Genomic DNA, 25,520 nt, shown 5'->3' with positions numbered 1-25,520 from the left:
ACGATATCGCAATCGAATTTCTTCCCGATTGGAAATCAAACAGGGGGGGAGTGATGATGGAGCCTGCCGATACCGCGCTACTTTAGCAGTGGTTAGCTCTCTTTAAGTCCGCGCCCACCACCCGTCGCCCAGAGAAGGAAAAAAAGGAAGGATAAAAGACAGGACGGAAATGCGGACGGGGATAACTTGCATGTGAGTGGCCTGGGAGAGAGAAGAGAGTGGATAATAAAGCTCACATGCGAGTGTGCTACTAAACACATACATACGAATTGTAATCCTCACTCAACCACCTCTGTTTAACTCATCCGCCAATCCAATCCCGCTGTGTTCCCCAACCAAGGCATGCTGCCGAAGGAAAATAAACAGGAATCAGGGCTGGCGTGTATCCGCCGACCATTCGTATAAACATGTTCACATCTTAGGACCAGTCCTCGACATTCTCAAGCATTTCCTGGCCGTCGTGGTAGACCTACATCATGACAGCCGACTCGCTCGACCAGAGCGCTGCCCGCGGGACCTCCCACACACTTACCGGCGGCTCATCCAATAACACGACATTGGACAGCCCCCTATTCCACCCAGAAAAGGAGTCCCGCTCTCACCCCTCGCGGCCCTCCTCCCGTCACTCTCACCTCACCACCACCTCTTCAGATTCCTCCAACGGCGACCCCCTATCCCCCCTCGAACACGCCCTCGGCCGAACCACATCCATCCCCCAAACCGACGCCATCTACCAACAAGATGCCGACAACAACAACAACAACCACCTCACCCACACCCGCACCGGCCGCACCTCCATCACCTCCGCCGCCTCCCGCCCCCCAGACTACGAAGTCACCATCTCCACGGACGACCCCGAGCACCCCATGAACTGGCCCTTTTGGTACAGGACCTACACCATCATCACGGTCTCCTACTCCACCTGGGTTGTAGTGCTCTACTCAACCTCCTACACAGCCACCCTCCCAAAAATAATGGACGAATTCGACATCACCTCCAAACCCATCGCCACCCTGGGCCTGACAACCTACCTCCTAGGCCTAGCAGCCGGCTCGGTGATCGTAGCCCCCATGTCGGAGCTCTACGGCCGCAGACCAGTCTACCTCGTCTGCCTCGCCGCGTTTATTGTTCTCATCATCCCCTGCGGATTAGCCGACTCGCTGTCAGAGATGGTGATAGTCCGTTTCTTCGGGTATGCCCCTTCCCCCCTCTCCTTGTGTCAGCATGCTAAATCCCCCAGCGCCCTCTTCGGCTCAGCCATGATCTCCAACTCTCCCGGAACAGTAGTCGACATCTCCTCAGACAAGTACCTCGCCCTCTGCATGTCACTATGGTCCATCGCCCCCCTCAACGGTCCGGTCACCGGCCCCCTGATCGGCGGCTTCGTCAACGACTACCTCGGCTGGCGGTGGGGAAACTGGTTGGCCATCATCCTCTCCGGCATCGCTTTTGTCCTCACCTTTTTCGTCCGAGAATCCTACCTGCCCACGCTGATAAAGCAGAAAGCCGCGCGGAGGAGGAAGGAGACGGGGGATGAGAACTGGTGGTGTAAATACGACCAGCGGTCTGTTTCAACATGGGGGTTGTTGAAGCTGAATCTGTCCCGGCCGTTTGTGCTCGCGGTGACGGAGCCGATTTTGTGGTGTTTTAATATCTGGTGCCTGCCGTCCCCCTTCCTGCTGTCTCGGGAACATCCCCGGCTAACAAACGGCCCCTAGGATATCCGTGATCTACGGCATCCTCTACCTCTGCTTCATCGCCTACCCCATCATCTTCACCCAGCACCGCGGCTGGTCACCCTCCCTCACCGGCCTCTCCTTCCTCGGCATCGGCCTCGGCACCCTCCTCTCCATCTTCCTGGAACCTTTGTGGCGGAAAATGATAAACTCCTCCCCTAAACGCGACCCCCTCAACCCGTCCCGCCCGGCACCAGAAGCCACAGCGTTGATCATGTGCGTCGGTGCCGTCCTCACCCCCATCGGCCAGCTCGTCTTCAGCTGGACCAGTCTCCCAGCCTCAATCCACCCTTCCATCTCCCTCCTGTTCGGCTCCGTCCCCTTCGGCATGGGCAACACGCTTTCGTTCATCTACGGGAGCAACTACCTCGCGGGAGCGTACGGGATATACGCCGCTTCCGCGCTGGCAGGGAACGCGGTGATGAGGTCAGTGTTTGGGGCTGCGCTGCCGCTGGCGGGGCCGGCGATGTACAAAGCCATGAGTCCGCAGTGGGCGGGGACGTTTCTGGGGGGGTTGGAGGTGATGCTGGTGCCGATTCCGTTCTTGTTTTATAAGTGGGGGGAGAGGATTAGGGGGAAGTCGAGGGTGATCAGGCTGATGAGGGAGGAGAGGGATAGAGAGGAGAAAACGGCCGAGAGGAGGCGGAAGAGAGCGGCGAGGAGGGCGGCGAGGGGTGGGAGGGATGTTGAAGGGGAGGAGGGGGAGGGTGAAAAGACAGAAGTGGAGGAGGGGAAAGGACGGGGAAGGGAGATGGGGGTTTAGGGGTATAAGAAAAGGGTAGGAGGGAATGCACGTAGGAGGGGGATTCATGGCTGTGTATATAATCGCAAAGACGTACTTGGATATCTGGGCAAGGAAGAGAGGTATTCATCAACAGGAAACACATCCTCATATTGAACTCTGCCGTCAAAGGCTATCCATTCAAAAATTGCTGGGGTATCTCACCTCCATCACCACCATCCCCTTCACCCATCACACACTCACCTCCCCCCAAAATCATCACACAGCCAACCGCACACGCAAACCAAAAGTATTCATCAACTCAACAACAACAACAACAACAACATAGCGAATCCCTTTCATAAAACATCAAAAAGCACAAACAAAAGAATAAACAAAAATATGGCCTAATAACAACACATAATTCGAACCTGTCCAACCCTCAACTTCAATCATTCCATTTTTGCCGTGACAACAATCCAACTTCAACTTCCGGACCAGCCAGCCGCAACTTTATCACCTCCTCCTCCCTTACAAGAGTAAACACAAGACAAGAAAAAACTATCGTACCAAACCTAAGTTGCAGCTTCTCCCACGCCTCCATCTCACACGGCAACTCCAACCCCCCCTCCCAGAGCAAGTAACAAATAAACCAAAACAAAAAAAAAGGTATCATCATCCTTCATCCCTTCCCCCCTTCCCCACCTCCGTCCCCAATCCTCGCGTATGCATTCTCCCCCTCTTCCCCAGCCTCGATATGATTCCATGCAATCAATTCAATCGTTGGTGTTGTGTGTTGTGTGTTGTGTGTGTTATTTGTTGTGTGTTGTGTGTGTTGTTTGTTGTGTGTTGTGTGTGTTTGTGTGTGTGTGTGTGTGTGTAATTTATATCATTCAGCCCTCAAGTGTGTATCGTCCTCATTACCCACCACCATCACCACCCCCAAAAACCCCCAATCTGAACCACCCCTCCATAAATTAGATTAGATATCAGCCAGCTGACCACAAAGACTGTATAATACGCAAGTAGGTCCCATGGCTAAGGTATCACATCGTTAAAAGCAGAAGACAAGGAAAGAAAAAAAAAAGACATCGCCGTGGGCGCAGGCTAAGAACCGCACGCGAGTGGAAAAGCAAAAAAAAGACCCAAATGTGCAGCTGAAGCAATCGTCACCAGAAAACCAAAACCAAAACGCAACGAGAAAAAAAAAAAAAAAAGGGAAGAGAAAACAGAGCGACAGTGGTATCAACGGTCAACCTCAAAAAACAAAAACGCCTTCCCTCCCCCCCCTCCCTTGCTCAACTACCACCCCTTCTTCCTCGCAAACCTCTTGTTCAACAAGGCCAGCACCTTTGGCACATTAAACTGGACATACTCGAGATCCAAATCGTCCTGGTTATCCTTTTGCATCTCCAGCAAGTCATCCAGCTTCAAATCAAGCTCCAGCAGACCTCTATTCCGCCCCTTGTAGTGAAGCGAGATGACAAAGGTTCCTGGCAGCGGGCTCGTAAAGTTAAAGTAGATGTTCGCCCTCCTATTGTCCGGAACGTTGCTCTTCTGGATGACACCCTCCTTTTCGAGCTGCTGGTGTGTGAACTTGTAGGGTCCGAGAACCTGCTGCTTCTGCTGTTTTCGTCGCGTGCCTTCGCTCTGACTCCTGACGTTGTGCAGGTAGTTCTTGTATGTTTCGAGCTGGCCGACGAGGTACGAGTTGTGATCCCTAATCGTTTTGTACACCTCCTCCAGCTTCTTGGTTTCGAGATCAACACCCTCCTTCAGGCTCCCCAGATGCTGCAGCTCCTGTTCGACTTCATCGCGCAACAGCATGAACCCGTCGCTCTTGTCCACCACCTTCAGCTCCTGCAGCTGACTCAACAGCTCCATCGCCCTGATGCCCTTACGCACCATGACCGCATCGTTCTTGCTCGTTGCTGCCGCATCCGCAATCCTCTCCAGCCTCAACGGCCTCTTAGCCACCGAGGATCCGGCCGGGATCGTCCTCAAAATCTGCACAAAGATCGACTTGGCTTCCATGAAAAACACCTCCTCTTGAGTGATGTCCAACGCGGCCGTCAGGTCATCAATCGCCGTCTCCCACCTGCTGAACAGCGGCAGGTTGATCACCCTGTTCTCCTTCCTCGGCACCTGCGACGGCGCGGGGCCCAGCTCATTCACGATAATGGACAAGTGAGAATTCGCGTCCTTGCAAATCTCCCCCTTGTGCTTGTCAATCAGCGAGTGCATGGCGTAGATCTCGTTCAGGGTAATCGACAGCTCCAGGTCTTTCTTGGACAAGGCGACATAATTATCCATCTCGAGGCTCTCGTAGAAGTCTTGCACTTCGCACAGGTCCAGCATAAACTTGTTGATCCGGTCCTTGTTTTGCAGGACAAACGGCTGCAACTTGGCCATGTAGGGTTCCTTTGCGTATGATGGCTTGTTGGCCAGGTTTTGCAGCATCTTGGCGATGTAGGTGAGCGTCCTCCTGGGGCGGTCGGCCGGGGTGCCGTCGATCAGCATGTACGACTTGGGCGTGACGATGGCGGGGTTGATGAAGCGCAAAAAGAAGAAGCCACCAATCAAGGTGCAAATGACCTGGTCGTTGGCGTCTGGGTATTTTCTCTTGGTCAAGCTGCGAATCTGCTTGCAGATCCAGCGGATTCCGTAGGGCGCTTCCTCGAGGCCGTCGATGATGGTGGTCAAGAATCCGTTGGCAATCTCAGTCAGCATGGTCAGGCGCGGCTCGATGATGGCTTGAACCTGGGGGTTCTCGGCGGCCTGTTCGGCCGTGATGCCCTTTGGCAGCGAAGCCGGAAGACTGCCCGTGTCTTCTTCAATCTGTTCAATCATGCGTTCGTAAACCTTGAGCGGGTTAATTTCCAAATCCAAGTCCTTCAACTCAATCAGGCCATTAATCCTGTCAGCAAGCACTGCCTTGAGAAAGCTCTGGCCGGGACCTCTTCTGGTGTAAGTCGTCATCATTCGTGAAACAGGGGTGTTGGCGCGCAAGAGCGACGAGTACTCGGGCGTGTTGTCGAACTGATACGTGAGGACAGACTTTCTGGCTATTAGCATGGTTCGGCTTGCTCTTTCGGGCCAAGACATACCTGAAACATGGTGAGCAGCAGGTGCTCTTCGCGACTTTCGTACTGGTTTCCGTAGATGGTGAACATGACTGTCTGCAGCAGAGAGTCGATCTCGGACATGGAGACGAGTCGACAGAGGTGCGCAATGTGTCTGGGTTCGGACTGCAGGAGGAACAGCAGGTTTCCGTATCTTTGGGTCTTGTCGTCGTTGGGGAAGACTCCCTCCTGCATTTCGGCGGCATCTTCGAGGTGACTAGCGACTTCGTTTTGCTGTGGTTGATCTTGTCAGTGATTGCAACCAATGTTGCCTCGAAGCAGAGCGAACATACCTCCTCCAACGCCATGCGATTCTGAATCAGCAGGGCGATGCGCGAGTCGAGGTACCGAACATCTTTTTCGAGCACAAAGTTCTTCTTTGACTGCGACGAGATCTTGGCCTTCAGGTCTCGCAATGTCTTTTGCGCTATTGGAAAAGGTCAGCACCCCGCCCAATCTTCAATCAACGAACCACAAACCTTTGGCAAGGTCATCTTCAATCACGAGGTCCGACTCATTTGCTGACATGGACATGTACAGGGCGGACATGGAGTACCGCTTGGACTGGCGGGCGGACCGCGAGCCGTCGTAGGAGGACATTGTGTTCTGGCGGGATATGGGCTGGAAGGAGGAGGAGGAGGCGGTGGAAGCTCTGGAAGGTGTCTGTAACATGACAGACATTGTTGGCGCAACCGCGCCGAGGACAATTGAAGAGGAGCGCCGAGTTGATTATTCGGGTGTTGGGAGGTGATGATGTAGCAGTAGGGAATGGGACCCGCGCGCGCTGGGAAAGAGGCCGACGAGGATAGCGCTGCGGGCGGGTGCTGGGCTGTCGCTGTGTTTTGGGATTTCGGCAGTCGGCGAAGTGACCGTGCACTAGAGATGATAACAGGGGACAGTGTGGCGGTCCGTATGTGTTTGAAACGAATATACGGAGTAGGGAGACGGTGAGAGTTGTATACAGAAAGACCAAAGGGGGGCCGGATGTGTGTGTTTTTCCAATCGCCAAGTTTCAATCCGTCGCTCGTGTTCGCTCGTGGTCAGAGAGGGAGGGAGAGAGACCTGGAAAACGGGGGGTCGGTCGGGGGCGGTGGGGCGGGTGGCAGCGAAAAAGAGATACGCGCTACGGAGGAATTGCTGTTGAAAGACCTTGACCAACTTTGTTCAATGAAAGGGGAATTGGATGGATGGGTGGTAGCCCGGTGCCTGTTTTTGGGTGGCTTTGTGTGCGCGAGAGTTCGGGTGTGTGTGTGTGAGTGTGTGTGTGTATGTGTGTGTGTGTGTCGTGCTGCTGGCAGTTGGATGCGATGATGGATGGATGAATGGATGGCCGATGATGGATGGATGTTGGCGGCGAGACGAGGCGAAGCGAACGAGGAGATGGAACTGGAACTGGAACTGGCACTGGCACTGGCACTGGCACTGGCACTGGCACTGGAACTGGCACTGGAACTGGAACTGGAGATGGAGAGAGAGGAAACTTGGGGGTTGAATGCGGAAACGTGTTGGGGGGGCACCAGTGGAGTCCCCTGTGCAAAACTAAACCTCCGGTTGGTGTTTGGAGGGGGGGCCTTGCTGATTCCACAGCGTCGACCGAACTCCCCTGTTGATAGGACGGGGGCAACTGGGGGAGGGGTGCGGGCACGTCCAGGTTGGGGATCATGGGGGGGGGGGGGGGCGGGCAGCTGGAGCAGTGAAATGCCGGCCGCCGAGTGCGGTGCGCAAGAATTGAGGAGAAAATAAAAAATAAAATGTGAAAAATAAAATAAAAAACCTGGTCAGAGGATCAAGTGATGGAAAAGGGGGCAGTGGGAGTGGGAATGTAACTGCTCTCTTTTGGAAATTATAACTGAGCAGATATGGATTTATCGTGTCCGTGCGCGCCTTGCTCCTCCAACGGTTTTGGCTGCTGTCCCGGGCCCTCCTCCACTTCTCCAGGCTGTGATATATCAGATATGTAGAAGAGGAAAAGGGTTCGGATGATGGTTGCGCAAGCATGGTAGCATCAAACCGGGGCCCCTTGGAACCGCAGGGAAAAGGCCGCATTTCTCTGCAGTGTAGCTATGAGCTATGATATCGATATCTCTTCAACACCCCTCATCCCCGCCCAAGACTAGTGGAAGAAAGACATGGATGGATAACGGACAAAGAGGGAACATGATCTTCGCGGCCAGAGGAGGCCAACCATGGGAATGACTTGTAGGTGGTGGTGGTGGTGTTTCGGGCCCCAGGGGGGTCAGCGAATCTTGTTGTCGCAATGCCGAGAGGCACCAGGGCCCGGGACCACACGATTGGCTGGTGACCTGCCATGGTGTTCTTGGCCCTGCCCTGTTCAACACAACCGTGCCCCTCTCTCGTGGTGCCCCTCCTCCACGTTGCCTTACAAAAGGCGGTGATGGCCATTTTTTTCTCGTCACCTTCATAGCGGGGTGGTCTTCAATCTATCTGCGGAAAATGATCCGCGACCGAACTTGCCCTGTCTCCCTTCTCATCTCTCGCCTCTCGCTCAGACACCCGCTCGGGCTTTTTATTGATGATGTGCATTGCCAATAAATGCAGACAGAGTTGCCAAACATGAAACATGTATCTGAATCTAAACCTCTCAGCTAAACATACCCGCCCGTCCCAACAGCCTGGAACTGCTGCCTACCAAGGATCAGGGAAGCAACACCAACAATCTCAACGCCACACCTCCACATGTGGAATCCCCAATCAATAAATATCCCGATCTCTTTTCCCTCTCTCTCTCTCTCCCCTCCTCCATGTTACGGCCGTCCGGCATACCCTTCCACAAACCACCACCCTCCCTCGGCCGGGACCCGAGAGAAGGATAAATCTACAACATTTGATCTAGATCTCTCGTCGGACTGACTTGTACACAGCAGCTGTCAAAACAAACACAGACACACACACCCCCGTTTCTGTCCCTCGGTCTGGATTTGATACCAGTGACACAAAGACAAAAACTTACATCCAAAGATGAATATCCGGGGCACTTGGCTAAGAAAATTAAGGATATGACTGTCGGCGGTGGTGCAACCACACTCTTTTTCTTTCTATCTTTTCTTTTCATGATACCTACCTTCGGGAACCTCTGACCCCCCACCCCAATGCCCCTGTTGTAAATTTTAGGGGGACACACACAAACAACATACATAGGTACCCTGTGTTGTACTAACTACCCCAACCACAAACCCGTCAAAATCTCTCTCGTACATGATTATTATCTGGGGGAAAAACGGGCCCAATCCATCCATCACTCCTCACCGTCCGTAACGTACCTAGGTAGTCACCACAGCCTACTGTCCATACCATCGTCAGCGTCACAAGCATGGAACGATGTGATAAGAAACAAACAATTCGGAGAATGCCGAGGAAATAATTGGTGTGTGACGAGGTGTCACCTGACGTTGTGAGCAATTGCAACAAAGAATTGTCGGCCGATGGCCCGAATAGGTTATATACCAACCCTTCGGTGAAAGAAGACGGTGAATTATGAGGTGAAGCCCGAGGTGTAAGGTACTCTCGTACGAACAGGGGTAGGTGTGGACGGCGATAAGGGGTGAGACATGGGGGGGTTGGGGGTTGTCTTACTGTTTGTGGTTGATGAAGCCCGATTTGATGATGCTGGAGAGGGGAGGAGGTTGATACCTTATTGTTGCCTGCAGTGGTTGATGGTGGCAGTTTAGCCATCCGTACATAGACAATAGAACGTGCTTGATTATCACTACATGTCCATATCTCGTTGGGTTTTCATCGCGCGGTAGATCACGATAATCAGGATAAAAGTAAGAATTATAACATTCTCTATAAAAGGTAACCAAAATAATAACCCGGAAAAAAAAAGGAAAAAAGAAAAAGAGGAAAAAAAAAACCCAAAACCCTATCCGATCTCTCGCAAATTCCTATCCAAAAATCATCATCATCATCACCATCATCATTACCATCATCAATGCTTCCGCTCACTCCAGAGCCCTCGCCTCTCGCTAGGCCACACCCACCCCGTCACCTCCACCGGATCAACCCCCTCCTCAAAAGCCCTCATCTGACACCTCACCTGCTCGTTCCTCAACAACTCCCTCGCCTCGCCTCCCCTCCCCTCCAACACCCCCCCAGCCTCGCTCAACCGATCAATAGCCTCCATCGCCAAAGAAAACCTATCGGTCCCATTTCTGATCGCCAACTCCAACGGCGTGTCGATGTTCCCCTTCTCCTTGTAACCCCTCACCACCACCCCCTCTGCATTCTTCCGTCCATGAATCAGCCGGTAGACCAACCAAGGATAGCTATGAAAGTTGAACACCACCGGTTTGTCCCCCGTGAAAATCGCCTCGTACTCGGCGTTGGTCAAACCGTGGGGGTGTTCCTCATGGCTGATCAGTTTGAAGAGGTCGACGACGTTGACGCAGCGGATCTTGAGGGCGGGGAAATGGTCAAGGAGGAGCGAGATGGCGGCGAGGGATTCCTGAGTCGAGATGTCGCCGCAGGAAGCCATGACGACATCCGGTGCCGAGCCAGCCGGGCAGGACGAGAAACCAGGCCAGATCCCGATCCCCTTGGTGCAATGAACAATCGCATCAGCCATGGACAAAAACTGCAGATGCGGCTGCTTGTCGGCCACAATAACATTGACGTAGTTCCTCGACCGGAGACAGTGATCCGTCACCGACAGCAAACAGTTCCCATCAGGCGGCAAGTAAATCCTCACCACCTCCGGGCTCTTGTTCGCCACCACGTCCAAGAACCCCGGGTCCTGATGCGTGAACCCGTTGTGGTCCTGCCGCCAGACAACAGCGGTGAGGAGAATGTTGAGGGACGGGATGGGGTGTCTCCACGAAACTTCGAGCGACTTCTCGAGCCATTTGCAGTGCTGGTTGACCATGCTGTCAATGACGTGGATGAACGGCTCGTAGGAATTCAGCAGGCCGTGTCTCCCGGACAAGAGGTAACCCTCTAGCCAACCCTCACACGTGTGCTCGGACAACATCTCCATCACCCTCCCTTCTGTCGCGAGATTGCCCCCGTTGAGGTCTTCGGGGAAATACTCCCCCATCCAGACTTTTTGGGCCACTTCATAGACGGTGCCGAGCTTGTTGGATTCCGTCTCGTCAGGACCAAAGAGCCGAAAGTTGTTCGGGTTGAGCGAGATGATATCCCTCAAGAACCGCGCCATGTTCGAAATGGAGGCGGAAAGCGTCTCGGCCGGGTGGTCGACCCCCAAAGCATAATCCCTAAAATCAGGCATCCTCAACGGTTTCTGAAGCATCCCCCCGTTCGCGACCGGATTGGCCGACATGCGCCTGTTGCCAGTGGGACAGAGCGCCTGTCGAAGCGAGGAAGAAATCCTGCCCCCGTTGGCGATAAACAGCCGTTCAGGCTCATAGCTCCTCATCCAGCTCTCCAGCAGGGCGAACTGCTCCGGGTTCTTGTGCACATCCGTCAAAGGGACCTGGTGCGAGCGCCAGTATCCCTCAAGGTAGTCCAGCCTGCCATTGATCTTCCTCGGCCCAGTCCAACCCTTTGGACTTCTCAGAATCACCACCGGCCACATCGGCCTGAACGCCTTCCCTGTCGTCCTCGCCTGTTGCTGAAACTTTCTGATCTCGAGCACGCAGTGCTCGAGCGTGGCGGCCATGGCTTGGTGCATGCTTTCCACATCGTCGCCCTCGACAAAGTAAGGCTGGTAGCCATACCCTCTGAACAAGCTCTCCAGCTCATCGTGGCTGATCCGAGCGAGAATGGTGGGGTTGTTGATCTTGTACCCGTTCAGGTGCAGAATCGGCAGCACAGCACCGTCGGTAATCGGGTTGAGGAACTTGGTCGAGTGCCAACTCGTCGCCAACGGCCCAGTCTCCGCCTCGCCATCCCCCACCATCGTCACAGCAATCAAATCAGGGTTGTCAAACACGGCGCCGAACGCATGGCTGATGCTGTACCCCAGTTCACCACCCTCGTGCAGACTACCCGGTGTCTCTGGCGTGGCATGCGATCCAATCCCGCCGGGAAAAGAGAACTGCTTGAAGAACTTGCGGAGGCCCTCCTCGTCTTCTGAACACTCGGGATAAACCTCGCTGTACGTCCCCTCGAGGTACGCCTGTGACAAAACAGCAGGCGCACCGTGGCCTGGGCCGGAAATGAAGATCGCGTCAAGGTCGTACTTCTTGATGAGACGGTTGAAGTGCATGTAGGTGAAGATCTGGCCTGGGGCGGAGCCAAAGTGGCCCAGCAAGCGGGCCTTGAAGTGTGATTTGTCGAGGGGGGTGGTGAGGAGCGGGTTGGAGCGGAGGTAGATCATCCCCAGGGAGAGGTACAGTGACGCCTTGAAGAAGTCATTGTATTGCTCAACCTCCTCTTTTGTGAGGGGAGCGCCCTGTACGGTTGACCTGGCGGGGCCATAGGGGCTGATGGACTTGGGTTGTGGCGGTGGTGGTGGTTGTTCTGAGCTTGTGCTTTGTTGTTCGCCCATGATTGCAAACCAAATTGATGTTGTAAATTGTAGTAGTAGTAGTAGTGGTAGTAGTAGTAGTAGTAGTAGTAGTAGCTAGGATTTGAAGCTTCTAGGAAAGCTGAAGAAGGAAGGAAATAGCAGCAACGAGATACAGACCCGGTCTGTTTTATACATTGACCTACATTCTGAAGCGAGTGACGATCACGATCTGGACCATCCAGGCTTGCCAATGCTATGGCAGGGGCTCTGCACGCTCCGTATCGGGAGACAAACGCTGGCCATCTTCTTTTTCGTGTATACGCAGTGGTGGTGCTGCTGGTGGCGAGGTGAGTATCCCGCCGGGGCAGGAAAAAAAAAGGTGGTCTGATGGTTGTAGGCGAATAAGGGTGCTGCTGCCGCGAAGCTCCTATCGCTGAAAAACAGTCAGTCCCGGCGGATGGCTCCGAAAAACAATCTCATCAAGTCTTCAATCATCCCAAATCACCCCCTCACATATCCTCAACCTCTCCCAATCAATGAATTCACTGAGATGAAGTCAAGATAAACATCCCAAGCTCTCCCCTAAATTCCACCGGCGGCCCCATAAAGCTATGACCACCACCCACCCGGAACCCGGCGCCCTTCGGCGGGAGGGGGGGGCAGGGACCGGGGGGCGCAGCAACAAACAGACGAACACCTGATTTCTGCAGGGTCTAGAACATTTGCTTCATCAGCCCATCTACAGCATCCCAAGTTTCCTATCCCGTCCTGATGTCGTCTTTTAGGTCTCAGAGTAACAAAGACCTACCTCTTTAACTTGCCCAGTCAACGGGTGTGATGATGCCCCTCAATGCAATTATATGATGCCTTATCGGGCCTTCTCTGACTGGTCTTTTTTATTCGCCTCACTTTCCTTCCCCAACCGTTCCTGCTCGATTAGCCAGGCACACCACTATTTCATTGCATTTGGGCTAATCAGCACCTGCGAACAAAATGTATATTAAATGGCAGCTATTTCCGGCGCTCGCTATACAATGTCAAGATCTAACTCAGTCAGACATCAAACACTTGGTTGGCCTGCCCGGCTAGCTCAATCGGTAGAGCGTGAGACTCTTAAGGAGTACTCCGAAATCTCAAGGTTGTGGGTTCGACCCCCACGTCGGGCTCAATTCCCGGCGACACGATCGCTATTTTTTTATTTACATATTTTTGCACAATTGATCAGCACTATTTCCCTTTTTTTTTTTTCTTTTTTTTCTTTTTTTTTTTTTTGAATTTGCCCTTCAGAGAGAGTCAAGTTTTCATTTTCGCAACAGCTTGCTTTGCTGCTATGTGATGCGGTTTCTTGCATCGAGGTTGAATAGAAAGGTAAGGTGGGGCTCCGTTGCTGTGGCAGCCCCTTTTCTCCCCCTGATTTTGTTTTGCATCTCCGGCTGATCACCATTGCACCGCTGGAGGACCAAAACAGAAACACCACCACCCTCCATACTGTGTGGCGGAATGAATAATGTCAAAATATTCCTTCGAATTCTTCGATTTCTTATACCCTGTCTGCAATCTGGCCAAGTGATGAAAAGCCTCATCCTCAGCGCAATGGTGGGACAGGTGGATGGGCGGCTGGTTGGTTGCGAAGGGTGTCGGGACGCAACTGATGAATTTCCAGATGATGGGAATGCCAGGGGAAGTGTTCGGCCGCCGGTCCACCGATCTGCTAGGAGGGCGGCCGTAATGATGAGGATTGGGTCTGCGAGGGCGGGCATGATGGATGGTGACATGGATGATGGTCTTCTTGTGAGGCGGCAGGTGGGTGCGGTTGCAATACAGACAATGGAAATTCGGTGTGCGCGGTGACTAAAGGTACCTTGGACGGACGTCTGGTCTGATGCAAAGGATGGAATAAGTCGTTTGTCGTGCAGAGTTTTAGTTGTTCGGTATCCGGGATACCGAACAACAACTGGGCAGGTACTCACGCCGAAATACAGGGCGGGAAAAACTACCGGAAGGCTTGCAAGCCCGTGAGATGAGATAAGCTGTGATGGCTTCAAGCCAAGCGGAGGCCCTGGGCGGCAAGCCGAGATGAGATTACCTTCGGCTTGGCTTGGCTCATCTCATTGACCACCCTAGGTATCCATGGGGGAATACCCATTGAGGAGCTCACCAGTGTTTGCGAAAGGTTCTGCGCCAACCACTACACCAAAACTTTCTCATTATCTTCCGAGGTCGTCGGCCCCCGTCCTGCGTGTTGCCAATGTTGTCACTTGTGCCTGTGCAAGAATCCCGGAGCTGAATAGACTTTTGGTGGCTTAATTAGTTGTCACGGCTCGGTAGCACCCCCTTGGTCCCATGCATGCCGAAATTTAGGGACCGAGCCTTCCGGACTTGCCGAACTCGGGGACAGATGTCCACGGGATAGAGGCAACTACGGCATGACCGTTTCGGACAATAGAGACGAAGCCAGGTGGAGCCTCAACACAATTTTGTGGGCGCCAACCGCTAGAGGTTTTGGTCTCGTGTTCGGAGAGGCTCTCGTATTTGACGATAGCCTCGTAAGCCAAGATATGTAGCCTTGTTGTGCTAGCATCTCGGTCCTAGACTGAGATTTGGAAATTTGTGTGAGAATGTTGTCATATCCAGGTGCTCCAGAGGAGCCGACAAAATGCTCAGCAGGATTTAGATGGGGCGGAGTGGGGGGATTGGACACGGGAGTTGAGAGACCGCCCGCCTTGCCATGAGGCTCAAAGCTAATGCCTCAGATTCTGACGGGGAGAAGATGGTTGATGAATGGAAGGCTCACCAACGGCAAAGGTGTCATGCCGATTCCAGCCGGGGGGTGTGCCTCCCTATCGATAGCTAGGCGTTTAACGTTCAAAAAGCGCCACAACCGTGAAAGTTGAATTGTTTCCACCGCAAACGTTCGACGGGTTTAGAAGTTTCGGTGCCGTTTGAGCCACATGGTAAAATACCATGGTGAATATCATATCTCTGGTGATGAAGCCGGCAGCTGCTGGCTGTAAGAGCAATGTTCTTTTCATGTCTTGCTGTTGTTGGACTTGGCTCATCATCTGCACCATGATTTCGGCCTTGATGAGGCCAAGAATAGACGGCTGGTACCTAAGTAAGAAATTTCCATATTGCAAGATGTGAGGCGTGCCAGCAGAATTGCGAGAAAAGTGATAGTATTGTATTGCACTGGAAGATCCGCTCCAGAGAGCAGAAATCTATCTATATCAACAAGTGACCCGGGGCCCACAGGGCAGAAGCCCTAGTAGCAACCTGACTGATATCCACCGGGAACAGCACCTCGCACACAAGATACCTTGACTGTAGTTACCAACAGAAGTCGGGGGCTTTGCTCCTGTCTCCTGCCTCCTGCCTCTTGTCCTTGTGGTCCTCGTAGACCTGTATCTCCGAAAAAGGAGGAAATGCTCCAGGTAAGCCTCCAGAGAACTCTTGATCGCCAAGAGTTTACCAGCTTTCAGTTATAGTAAGTAGAGCAAAGCTCCAGCCACTGCTTCCTGTTCATTTTACTCCGTGACTTTATGGAGCCTCGCTCCAAAAAAAACTTTGAATAACCTGAACCCCAGTTAAGTATCAAGCGCAGCCAGGATACGGCACCATTTAAGTTCATGTTGGTGTCACAAACCAAATCTTGTATGGGGTTGGAGTGTGGAATGGGCTTCGCGCCGGCCAAAGGTTACAAAAAGCTTCAAATCTCAAGAGTATAAGATCTGAGCCTTCTTCCCTGGCGTTGGTTATTTTCCTCACTGGACACGCTTCCAACATTTCCTTCACCAAGGCCTAAACTTTGAGGACCTCTTCTGTGAGCTCAATGACGGCGGGAATGTCCAAGAGCTCAGGTCTTTCCCCAAAAACAGGCGAGTATGCTACGGCCAACATCTCTCAATTCTGTGGAAGTCATATCAAGCTAATGAATTAATCCTGCAGCAACAGACGTCCAAGATCTGCGGTCACTGACCCAGGTTTATCCTCGAATTCTACAGGGGAGTGTTCTGATGTCAAGGTCTTGGACCGTGAGCTGATTAGGTGTTAAAGCGACATCTGATTCCAGCTCATAGCCTACACGAAATGCTAATCTGTGTGAAAGATTAGGGCTCACCAAACGTCTCGGGTGGGATAACGCCATGGTCGCTATGTAAAAGTGACTCTGGCAGTGTTGCCCTTGCTGCCTTCTGGAAACCCGGAAAGATCATGATCCATCAACCCGGGGCATGTGGGCGTGGCTTGAGGCCTGAGGATTGCTCAATGAGTCAATGAATATCTCAAGATCTGATTTGATCCAAAGTCACGCTGTTTTGGAAGGAGCCATTGGATCGACTCATTGACCCTGGCGAGCTTTTGGCCCATCCCGCCTTTGGATGAAGGAAGGAACAACTGATACTAGGTATCCGCGATGGCTGGTTTCCTGGAAGGACCGAATTTGTGTTTGGGGGAAGGAACTACCCGAAAGACAGGGTTCTTGACAATCAAAAGTTTCCGGAGGAAAGAACCTTCCTGGATTCCTGGCCTGGCTTCAGTGGGAATACTGTCCCGTCGGGAGAAAGCTGCCGAGCAAACTCTGGGCTCATTTTTGAACTCAGCTCGTCTCATAAGTTCATGGCATTATTTTCCGTCTATCGATACGATAGTCTCTCACAACGGTTTCTTCGCACCACATTTGGAGTCTTTTTCGATTTTATCTTCCTTCCAACAGTCAAACTTCAGGAAAATAACATGGCTTGGGCAAGCTCCGTTTGATTCGCGTTTCTTGTTTATCTTGTTGAATGGGAGCAAGTGCTTTATATCGTACGTCATATCGGCGAGATCAGTACTTCGTCCCTCACTTATGGCTACTTTTTATTTCTCCTTCTAAATTCCTGGTTTTCTGCTCTTCTTCTTTTTTCTTTTTCTTTTCTTCTTCTTTTTTCTCCTTCTTTTTTTCTTTTTCTTTTTCTTTTTTTGCATGCCTTTTTGCTGTCATTTTCAGTCACAGGACTCCCTTACCCGTTGCAACACCACCAAATCATTCACATGTCTTCTTGGAATTCTATCTTGGTCCAGAAAACGTTGATGGCGGATTGGCTCAGTCAGAATCTGGGGGGCAACTTTGTTCAGTTCGAAAATGGGCAGTACCACTGCGAACTGATACCTCAGAGGTAGCTTGTCTGATCTGAGTGCCGGCAGATGACGATGAGTTGCCGTCGACTTGCTCCAGACATCTCAAATTGATCAAATGTATTTAACTTGATTAGTATTTCATCTCATGTTGACAGACAACCCCTCTGCATGTGCACCTGTGCGTGCTTTGCCGGGCACTTTCGACGGGGGCAGACCCTTGTGTTCAACATGACAGAAGCTTATGTCAAAGTTTAGACCAGTATACAGGGTCCAAGAGGCCTTGGATTCGGCTACAGACGGACATGCAGGCGGCGAAGTGAGGGAGTGGCTAGCATATCAGAGCCAGTTGACTTTATCAGCGACAAAATGAACAGACCTGTTATGTGGGTATCGTCCAATGTAAGTGAAAATTCTCTGACAAAGCGGCGGCGCATTGCTAATCAAGTCGGAACCAGTCCTCAGCCGAAGATTGGGAATTTGCCCAGGTCCAACATGTCCCGCGCCGATTTAAATCGGATGGGACTTTGTGACGTATTTCCAACATCATCCCACCTGGGCTTGATGGCAGTCAGAGTTTGCTGGATCAACACCGTATCCCCGTCGCTCCAGATCTTGATTGATAAACGTGGACGGGAGGGGGATCACCCCAAGCGGAGAACCGGCCATCAACAAGACATCAATTCAGACCTGCATCACTTTGCATCCGCCGGCCGAGGATGCCAAGGTCGCTAACAATATTTCCCGTCATCCCATGTCGTTCTCCCAATGTATTCCGAGAAACAATTGACGAATCACAAGCAGCGGAAGGCCGGGTGGTGGTCCGAGGGGGTTTTGCGGCGCTCGAGAAGAATTGCCATTTTCCATTCAATCATGAAGCACCCATCCCGGATCCGGACAGGCGGGTCTACATGGGCCAGCACGCCAGACCTGCCCGACGCCAGGCACAACTGCACACATCTGCTTGCCAATTGCGGGCGGGTCCGGAAGGGGAAACCAAGGGCGAGGGGGAGAGCGAAAGCGTGACTGGTGCTTTGCAATGGATGGAAAATCCCCTACAAGTCACGAATGGGGCGAGTGGGAATAGGCCGATACATCCACTATGCCCGGTCGTCGCAATATGGAGTTCGCCTTGAGAGATTGCTCCAAGGAAACATCATAATGACGTTAGCTAGTCGCGGAGAAAGAGGCGACCAAAAGAGGCTAGCGCAGAGTGAAGCACTGACGTGCCACGCCCAAATGCATCCCTTGGAAGATGGTAATTTGATGTGGAAGCGGGACAATCGCATGCGTGGTAACAATTTCCCCTCACTTTGATCGAATGAGCTCCCAGCTCTTGGAAGCTTCATCCTGCCAGCCACGATTGCAGATCCTAGCCGAAACGCTGGTCGCACGTGGATTTTTGAGAGAACGATGGAGCCAGGAGCCTGATGCGCGGCAGGAATCTTGCTGGGCTGTCTCGCTGTCTGGGCACCGCATGTCACAGATCCAGGAAATCAACGGCATGGAGGGGCACTTCACAGCAACTGCCGTGCCTTGGTTGGTTGCGCCAACTGTTAGCAGGTGAGGTATCAGCCGTTGTTCACCTATGGCCGGACGAAAACTTCCGCCCATGTCTGCCAAGAGCAACATTTATCAGAGAGAGCTACTGCGATGCTCCCTTCATTCATCTGATAAACTGACGTAGTTTTTTTTGTTTTGCAACTCGCAGGATGTAGACAGAGCCACTGGTTCATCTTCATCAATTGTCAGGTTTTGAGATCGAGTCCTGAATGCGATTTAGTTGGGAGATCGCTCAGGTCACATGTTGATGCTACCATGCTGGAAGCATCGATGGATGCGTAGTACGACGGGGCCGGTGTAGACGGGCTCTGTCTCGGATCGAGTCCCCTCAGACACGGAGAGTCTTCCCCTGAGCGGAGGGGCTGCTATCCTAGAGTTTGGAGAACCTGCCACATCTCGACCATGTCCGGCTTTTTGTTGGGGGCTCATCCAGTCCTGTCCACGAAGTGTACACGAGAAGAAAAAGCGGGGTTGGCGGACCACCCAAGAGGTACCTCGGTCGCTAACGTTGCGCCCAAAAGGTACCAGCCATAGATCGGAGATCGAAGCTTCAACAATCGATCGAAGAAACAAACAGAGTTTCGTTGACAGCGAAGCGCCCGAAAGGCACCGCCACTTCCCACCTCCAAAGCAGTAGCATGGCTCCAGTTCTCTGGCCCGGTGTTCGTAACACCCGCGACTTCCACTAGTTTCCTCTGGCTAGCCAACTCTGTCTCCTCTTATATTCTTCCACTCTCGTCTCTTGGCCTTTCCAAATTCTCTCGAGTTTAAACATACGAGCCCATCAACCACTACTATCAAATCGAAACTCTCTCTCTTCGCCCAGCTGTCCTTGACACCCATCCTGCAAACTGTGATTCGTGATCCCTGCACCATCAACAACCGTCCTCATGGGTAAACGTGCACCATCAACACGACCGTCCGAGACGCTGCAGGACAACACAGCCATCAGAGAGGTAAATCATAAGTGACTCCACGCTTGCCAACGATTGCCGACGCTTTTTGCAATGGCTAACAGCTTCCTTAGCAAAAGCCAACCGTTTCCCACAAGCGACGAACCTCCTCAACATCTCAGCCAGCCAAGAGCGACACAACCATGGACAAGTCTGTCAAGTCCAACTTGGAGAACAAGGAAAGAGCCTATGTGGCTGCTTCTCGTCGCATGGACCGAAGTCTCGAGGACCGCCTCAAATCCGCACACCAAGCATCCGAGGTTCACTTTCAGCGCACTGGCAAGCGCTTCAAAATCACCAAAGAAAATGTCGAGAAAGGACTGTGGTATGACGAGATTGATGACCTGCCAAGACACCGTCTGGCCGAACATACAATGGACTACCAAACTCGAGCCCGCTATCAGGAAGTCGACGAACAATTCAACCAAGTCTTTGGGAGTGTAATGCCCCGGGCCCAGGCATACCCAGTTCAGTTCACGCCAACATACTCGCCATATCCACCGTCACACATGTCTTCCATGCCAATGCAGCTTCAGATGCCCGTTTACTCGGGTGTGTCCAAGCCACTCTCGCAGTCTCCGTCTTTTGCTTCACAGCAGAGCTTCGGGCTCGACAACATGCAGTACCCGTATGGGCCGCATGAGTACCCTCCTCGGCAGCGGCGCACCCGTCGCTCAATCAGCCCAGCATCAAACTCGTCAGCAACCAGCCGGGAGCCAGCTGCATCGGTCTCACCGGTCTCGATGGGTACGTCGAGCAACCCTACCTCACCCGAGAGTGAAATCGACAGCAGCGCCGCCGAGATCATGGCCTCTGCCTCGAGGCACAACTCGTTTGGTCACTTCAGCGCATCCAACTCACCTATGCTGTCCCAGGAGTTGTCGTTCCAGAACTTTATGACTGCCGCGCCCAACAGCAGTCCCGATACCTTGGCCCAGGCAATCGATCCTGAGCTTCATGGTTCTCCTACGGCCTACTTTGCCAACATGAGTTTTGAAGACATGGGCTCCGGTTATACGGATTTCGTCACCGGAAATGACTTTCAGGAGCAGTCACACATCGCCGGTGACGGAACCAACAACGAGACATTTGTCGCTTCTGATACATCGCCCGTTGCTTCGGTGGACAACTGGGACGATCTTCTCAATTCTGCCGAGTTTGAGGACGTCGGTACGGCTTCCCAAGGATCCCAAGGCTGGGAACGCCAAGGGTGATGCAGCTGAGTCGAGCGTTCTGTTCAAGTCTGTATTTTTACGCGATCGAATTAGTTTCTTTCGTCAATTTTGCCAATAGGGCGAGGTTATCCCGAGGTTTTTTTACTCGTGTTTGTTGGCTTTTTCTTTTTGCCGCTTGATGTGGTATTTTTGTTTGCGATTGGGATACACATGAAAAACGAGGCGAAAAAAAATGGGAAAAGGGCAAAAGAATAAACAAGGGATTGGGTGAGGTTTTGGAACAGGTCTGCATTTTGGCAAAGGGATTCTTTTCAACGTATTGGTACTACTTAATGGTAGAGGGGTGAGGATGGTGGTTGATGGGACAGGACTGAGGGGTTTCAGACACCTTCGGAGGCTCACCCGCGATCATGGTCACGCACACTCCAGGAGAGATAACAACAACAGCAAAGGGCAAGCGACGGTGTCGCGGAGTTTGGGATGCGGATGAAATGGCGTTGCGGATTGGGGCACTGGTGCAGGTTGAGAGCCGAAGGCTGCTCCCTCCCGAGGAAGGAGATTTACATCCAACGACATTTACGGTTTACGAATTGTGCATGGTGGGATGATTTTGATACCCAACACATGAAGCATACGACACAGGGGATGAGGAGTTGGGGGGTTGGGGGTTTCTGGAGGTGGGGTGAGGGTGTATTTCTCTGGCTTTTATTGTTTTCTTAGAGAGGTCTACGGTGGTGTGATGTACCTCTTGTCAGAGAGATGGAGACCAGGACAGGTTGTTGCTTCAGTGTCTGGGTTGAATTGTGTCGTTGGGGGGCTGAAATACAATTAAAAATGAACAGAGCTCAGAGCCGATGTATTTTTAGCAAAAAGACTCTCGAGACCTTGCTGAAGGTGGGGTGTTGGAGTAATAAAATGACAAAATCTTGTGTAAAACGTTGGTTATGGGGCCTGTGATGTGATGTGGTTGTGTGACTTTTGACAGAGCTGAGGTACTCTACTTTAGCCTTCCGAGCACGTCGTCACTTCAACATGTATCTCGCTCAAGGGGCGTCCAGAATTCCAGCCTTGACAAAATGTGGAAGAGGATACAATACTCGTGAAGGAAGAACTCGTGAACAGATTTTCTTTCATGTTTGTAAATGACCACCAAACCACTTGACCATGGAAGCAACGACTTCAAGACCGCGCTTATACGTCCACAAGCACCCAACAAGCTATACAGAAACCGCAAGAGAACTGGCAGACAGGTTTCCCAGTGTTAGGAGCCAGCTCTCTGAGAGGGCTGAGTCTTCTTAGGCTGATATGGGGACCAAAGTGTTCCTAAAACCTCTCGATGGAAGTACTCGAAAACGAAAAAAAAAAAAGGGGCGCCACTCTTCATAATGCCTTGAGGCGAGTTAATATGGTCATCCTGGCCAATCCCCATGTTTGGGAGACGTTGAAGTTCAGCAGCGCTCACAAACGCCCACCCCCCCGCCAAAAAAAAAATAAAAATAAAAAAAAATCGACATAGCAAGTAACAGAACATCAAAACATAATCACACGTATTATCACACATTTCACAAGAAAGATAACACCATAACTCAAGACGAACCCCCTCCCTCCTGGTTTATTCACTTTTTTCTCTCAGGCCATAAAAAAAACTGTATCACAAAAGCCGCTCCGCCGCCCAAATAACCCAGACCAGAGAGAATTTCCCCACAGAAAACATCAGAACCGAGAATACCAGAGGAAAAAGCCCAAGCCAACACAGAGCCCCAAACCAGACCCCAGCCAAACCCAGCGCCCCAGCGCCTCCCAGATCCCTTCCCAGTCCTATCGTTCCTGTTTTTTTTTTTTAAGAAACAAAAAATACCAGCCAGCCAGCCACACAGTAGAGAACCGCCAGGCCCAAGACCCAGCAGGGAGACAAAAAAGGACCACCACCACAATCCCAGGAGAGGCTCACACCCAGCCAGTAAGCAAGCAAGCAAGGAGCTCACTCCTGCAGCCCATTCTCCCTCCGCCACGCCTCCATCACCGCCGCCATCTCCTCCTCCGTCATCTCCTCACCTCCACCCTCGCCACAGCCACCAAAAGCTTGCTCTTGAGAAGGCTCGGGCTCGGGGGCAGCAGCCGCGAAGCCGCCGCTCCTTTCGCCGTTGTCAGCACCACCAGCACCGGCCTCTCCACCACCACCGCCCACCGCCGCCACCGCGGGGTTCTCCTCCTCCTCCTCTTCCTCCTCCTCTTCGCCGGCGTTGTTTTTTTTCTGGGAAGGAGAGAGTGATGTTAGCTTTGTGTTCAAGGTAGCAAGCTATTTATTCACAGCTGCCTTGGCGTTTTATTCTGGAAAGAATAAGTAACAGAGTAAAGAAGGTTGGCCGAAGCTTTCGGCACTGTCAAATTCAACCTCGACAACATATTGACTACCATTTCTTCACCACACCATCAGTAATACTCCCGAAGGAGAAGAGAAGCCCAGTGTCATGGTTGTGTTCAGACGCCTTGAGAGGTCTCTTGCAAACGCTGCTGTTGTTGTAGGTGGTACTGATGGCATTGCGTCGATGATGAGAGTCTCGAGAAGCGGGATACCAGCATCTCTGCTGGAGCGATGGAGTGGTGGTGTGACGGGGCGCGAGGACTCAAATGGGCAGGATAAACAAGGCAAGTGTTGATGAGACAGAAAAGTCCGAGTAGTCGAATATCTGGAGCAAGCCAAGCCAAAACTAATGATAGTCTAAAGCCAGATAAAGAAGAGTTGGAAACAACTGCAAAGAAAAGCCGAGCAGTCCAAAGACATATACAATCCCTCGACGTCCGAGACCAGTCACCCAGACAATGCAACCGTCAAAAACAGCCGCAAGTCAACTCGACCGATCCAAAATAAACGGGAGAAAGTGACAGTCCTCAGACTGACGCCACCAAGCCCCAAGATAGAACCAGACATGTTCCGTCCATCTCGGACGTACACAAGCATCCCCCCCAACTCGACAAGAAAGCAGGTCAACGACTTAACTCGAGCAAGGCCACTAAGCCAACCGGTTGCCCAAAAGCAAAAAAAGAATCTGCACACCAAGAAAAAAAAAGAAAAGATGTACTTACGGCCTTCTTGGCCCTCTTCCTGGACCCCCCTTGACCGGGGGCCGCGCGCTTCCGGCCGCCGCCGCCGGGACCGTCACCCACCCCAGATCCTCCGCGAGGCTGTGGAAAAAAAGATTGTTAGCAAACGTGAACGAAAAAAAAATGGTATACTCCCAAATGCCAGGATAATGTTCGCTCGCGAGTAGGCAAAACCGGGACTTGGTGAAAACATACAGGAGGAGGGGGGGGTGGGGCCGAAGAGCCAGGGACGCCGAACGGGCCCAGGTTGGTCGTGTCATATCTAGTAGAACATCAGCATTTATTTGCTTTTCAGATGGCATTAGATGTAGATCGTTGACATACCCCGACCGCCCCATATTTCTTGCCTCTTTTTTTTTTTTTTCCAAAAAAAAAAAAAAAAAAAAAAGAGTAAAAAAACAGAGGGGGAGTGTGCGTTTGTGTTATTGCTAGAGAACAACGTGTTAGTATATGGCATGTTGATAACCATTCCCAACTCTGAGATGCTGCTGTGGCTGAGATTTTAACCCCAGCCGCTTGTCTCATAAGGAGAGGTGATGGTGTGGTCTCTTGCGGTTTGCTGTACCCCAAGGCGTGCTCAGAAGCGGACAAAGTGTGAGGGTCGAGGGTATTCTGCAGATTGTCATGGCTGAAGCTCTCTTGTAATCCACATCGGAGTAGATGTCGTCCTCCAGCATGTTATTTTCGGACCCAGTGGGAGCTCCTATCGGTGTTGTGTCGATTTGCCCAGCTAGAGTATATCTAAACTGGCGACATGGCGGTGCCTGTACTGTTGTCAAGGGCGCTCGCCAACGGCCATATCCAAGGTCAAACAAACTTGAAGACGAGCGAGTGTGAAGTCGATGGAAGTTGTAGATGGCGGAATCTGGTGTCGACAGAAGTTGTTGACGGCCAAACCTGGAGTCGAAGGCATTCCCAGACCCAAAGTAGTCGTCTGTCAGTCCCGAATCGCCGTGGCGACCGACCCCAAGACTTGATCACCCCTTTTGAGGTAAACAAAAGAAGCAGCCGTAAAATATCGAACGATGAAGCCAAAGAAAACAACCAAAACGAACAGGAAATGACAACTTACTTGTGGCGTGGGCAGGGCGAGCAAGTTTTTGTTTGATGCCGTGAGGAGAGAAGAAGAAGAGAGAAAGAGGGTGAGGCCAAAGTTGATCGAGATAATATCAAGTGGAAGGCAGACACTGTCTAGCCCAGTGCGCGCGTACAGTACCCGGATGGCTTTTTCGTTCTTTCCTCAATAGCTTATCTAGAGAACTATCACCAGGGAAGTCGGCGATAAGGGGCCGATGTTGGAACTAGTTGGGATGACCGGTGACGCGTTCTGGGGCACGCAGACACTTCTGTGGAAATAAATATGAAGGAGCAAGACACCTAGATTGTTGAGTATTTACCTTGAGAATCAGTGAGAAATTCGTAACTCTGTCCTTTGACGGAGCGTCTAGCCTGCAGAGGGGGTTTTAGATGAAAGCATCGCGTACATATTGCAGATTGAATGAACAAGGGGGTTCTGGAAGGTGAAAAGTAGGTTTCCTGATCTTCTAACTTGGTCAAACACCAAACAGTCTAGCTATATCTTGCAGAGTTTTGGCCTGGTAGTCGC

At 52.0% G+C, this 25,520-nt stretch overlaps 5 protein-coding genes and 1 non-coding gene across 6 annotated transcripts; 2 read left to right on the top strand and 4 right to left on the bottom strand.

The window, feature by feature from the left end:
- Positions 1–476: 476 nt before the first annotated feature.
- QC761_508690 (uncharacterized protein) lies at positions 477–2,499 on the top strand (the record flags this gene model as incomplete). The annotated part of the gene is made up of 3 exons (XM_062880078.1): positions 477–1,192; positions 1,241–1,657; positions 1,719–2,499. 3 exons carry the CDS (start codon positions 477–479, stop codon positions 2,497–2,499), a joined length of 1,914 nt encoding a protein of 637 aa, XP_062731398.1.
- Positions 2,500–3,203: 704 nt separating this feature from the next.
- gap1 (RasGAP protein) lies at positions 3,204–6,954 on the bottom strand. The gene is given in 6 exon segments (XM_062880077.1): positions 3,204–5,496; positions 5,565–5,813; positions 5,873–6,006; positions 6,094–6,605; positions 6,616–6,837; positions 6,850–6,954. The coding sequence occupies 4 exon segments, from the start codon at positions 6,095–6,097 to the stop codon at positions 3,760–3,762; spliced, it is 2,124 nt and encodes a 707-aa protein (XP_062731397.1). The 5' UTR covers positions 6,098–6,605; positions 6,616–6,837; positions 6,850–6,954; the 3' UTR covers positions 3,204–3,759.
- Positions 6,955–9,528: 2,574 nt separating this feature from the next.
- On the bottom strand, positions 9,529–12,045 carry QC761_508670 (uncharacterized protein; the record flags this gene model as incomplete). The annotated part of the gene is made up of 1 exon (XM_062880076.1): positions 9,529–12,045. The coding sequence occupies one exon, from the start codon at positions 12,043–12,045 to the stop codon at positions 9,529–9,531; it is 2,517 nt and encodes an 838-aa protein (XP_062731396.1).
- A 1,040-nt stretch (positions 12,046–13,085) lies between these two features.
- QC761_0084370 lies at positions 13,086–13,172 on the bottom strand. The gene has a single exon. It is a non-coding gene; the product is annotated as a tRNA-Lys (tRNA).
- Positions 13,173–19,244: 6,072 nt separating this feature from the next.
- Positions 19,245–21,652, top strand: QC761_508660 (uncharacterized protein). The gene is made up of 2 exons (XM_062880075.1): positions 19,245–19,637; positions 19,709–21,652. The coding sequence occupies exons 1-2, from the start codon at positions 19,572–19,574 to the stop codon at positions 20,846–20,848; spliced, it is 1,206 nt and encodes a 401-aa protein (XP_062731395.1). The 5' UTR covers positions 19,245–19,571; the 3' UTR covers positions 20,849–21,652.
- Positions 21,631–24,986, bottom strand: QC761_508650 (uncharacterized protein). The gene is made up of 4 exons (XM_062880074.1): positions 24,239–24,986; positions 24,110–24,176; positions 23,897–23,995; positions 21,631–23,063 (listed from the first exon to the last, which is right to left on the bottom strand). Exons 1-4 carry the CDS (start codon positions 24,250–24,252, stop codon positions 22,791–22,793), a joined length of 453 nt encoding a protein of 150 aa, XP_062731394.1. The 5' UTR covers positions 24,253–24,986; the 3' UTR covers positions 21,631–22,790.
- Positions 24,987–25,520: the final 534 nt, after the last annotated feature.

The sequence above is a fragment of the Podospora bellae-mahoneyi genome, chromosome 5 (genome assembly GCF_035222275.1).
Source record: "Podospora bellae-mahoneyi strain CBS 112042 chromosome 5, whole genome shotgun sequence".
Classification (NCBI taxonomy): Eukaryota; Fungi; Ascomycota; class Sordariomycetes; order Sordariales; family Podosporaceae; genus Podospora; species Podospora bellae-mahoneyi.
The sequence above is the reverse complement of the archived record's forward strand: the minus strand, read 5'-3'. Positions and strand labels throughout refer to the sequence as shown.

Excerpts from the sequence above, each read along its gene's own strand:
- QC761_508650 (XM_062880074.1), bottom strand. Across the intron at positions 23,996-24,109 it reads CCCCACCCCCCCCTCCTCCT|CCTCGCGGAGGATCTGGGGT; the intron begins GTATGTTTTCAC and ends TTTTTTCCACAG. Across the intron at positions 23,064-23,896 it reads GGAAGAGGGCCAAGAAGGCC|AAAAAAAACAACGCCGGCGA; the intron begins GTAAGTACATCT and ends TCTCCTTCCCAG.
- QC761_508660 (XM_062880075.1), top strand. The coding sequence starts at position 19,572 with ATGGGTAAACGTGCACCATCAACACGACCGTCCGAGACGCTGCAGGAC. Across the intron at positions 19,638-19,708 it reads ACAACACAGCCATCAGAGAG|CAAAAGCCAACCGTTTCCCA; the intron begins GTAAATCATAAG and ends CAGCTTCCTTAG.
- gap1 (XM_062880077.1), bottom strand. Across the intron at positions 5,814-5,872 it reads ATCGCATGGCGTTGGAGGAG|CAAAACGAAGTCGCTAGTCA; the intron begins GTATGTTCGCTC and ends GATCAACCACAG. Across the intron at positions 5,497-5,564 it reads TGCTGCTCACCATGTTTCAG|TTCGACAACACGCCCGAGTA; the intron begins GTATGTCTTGGC and ends CTCACGTATCAG.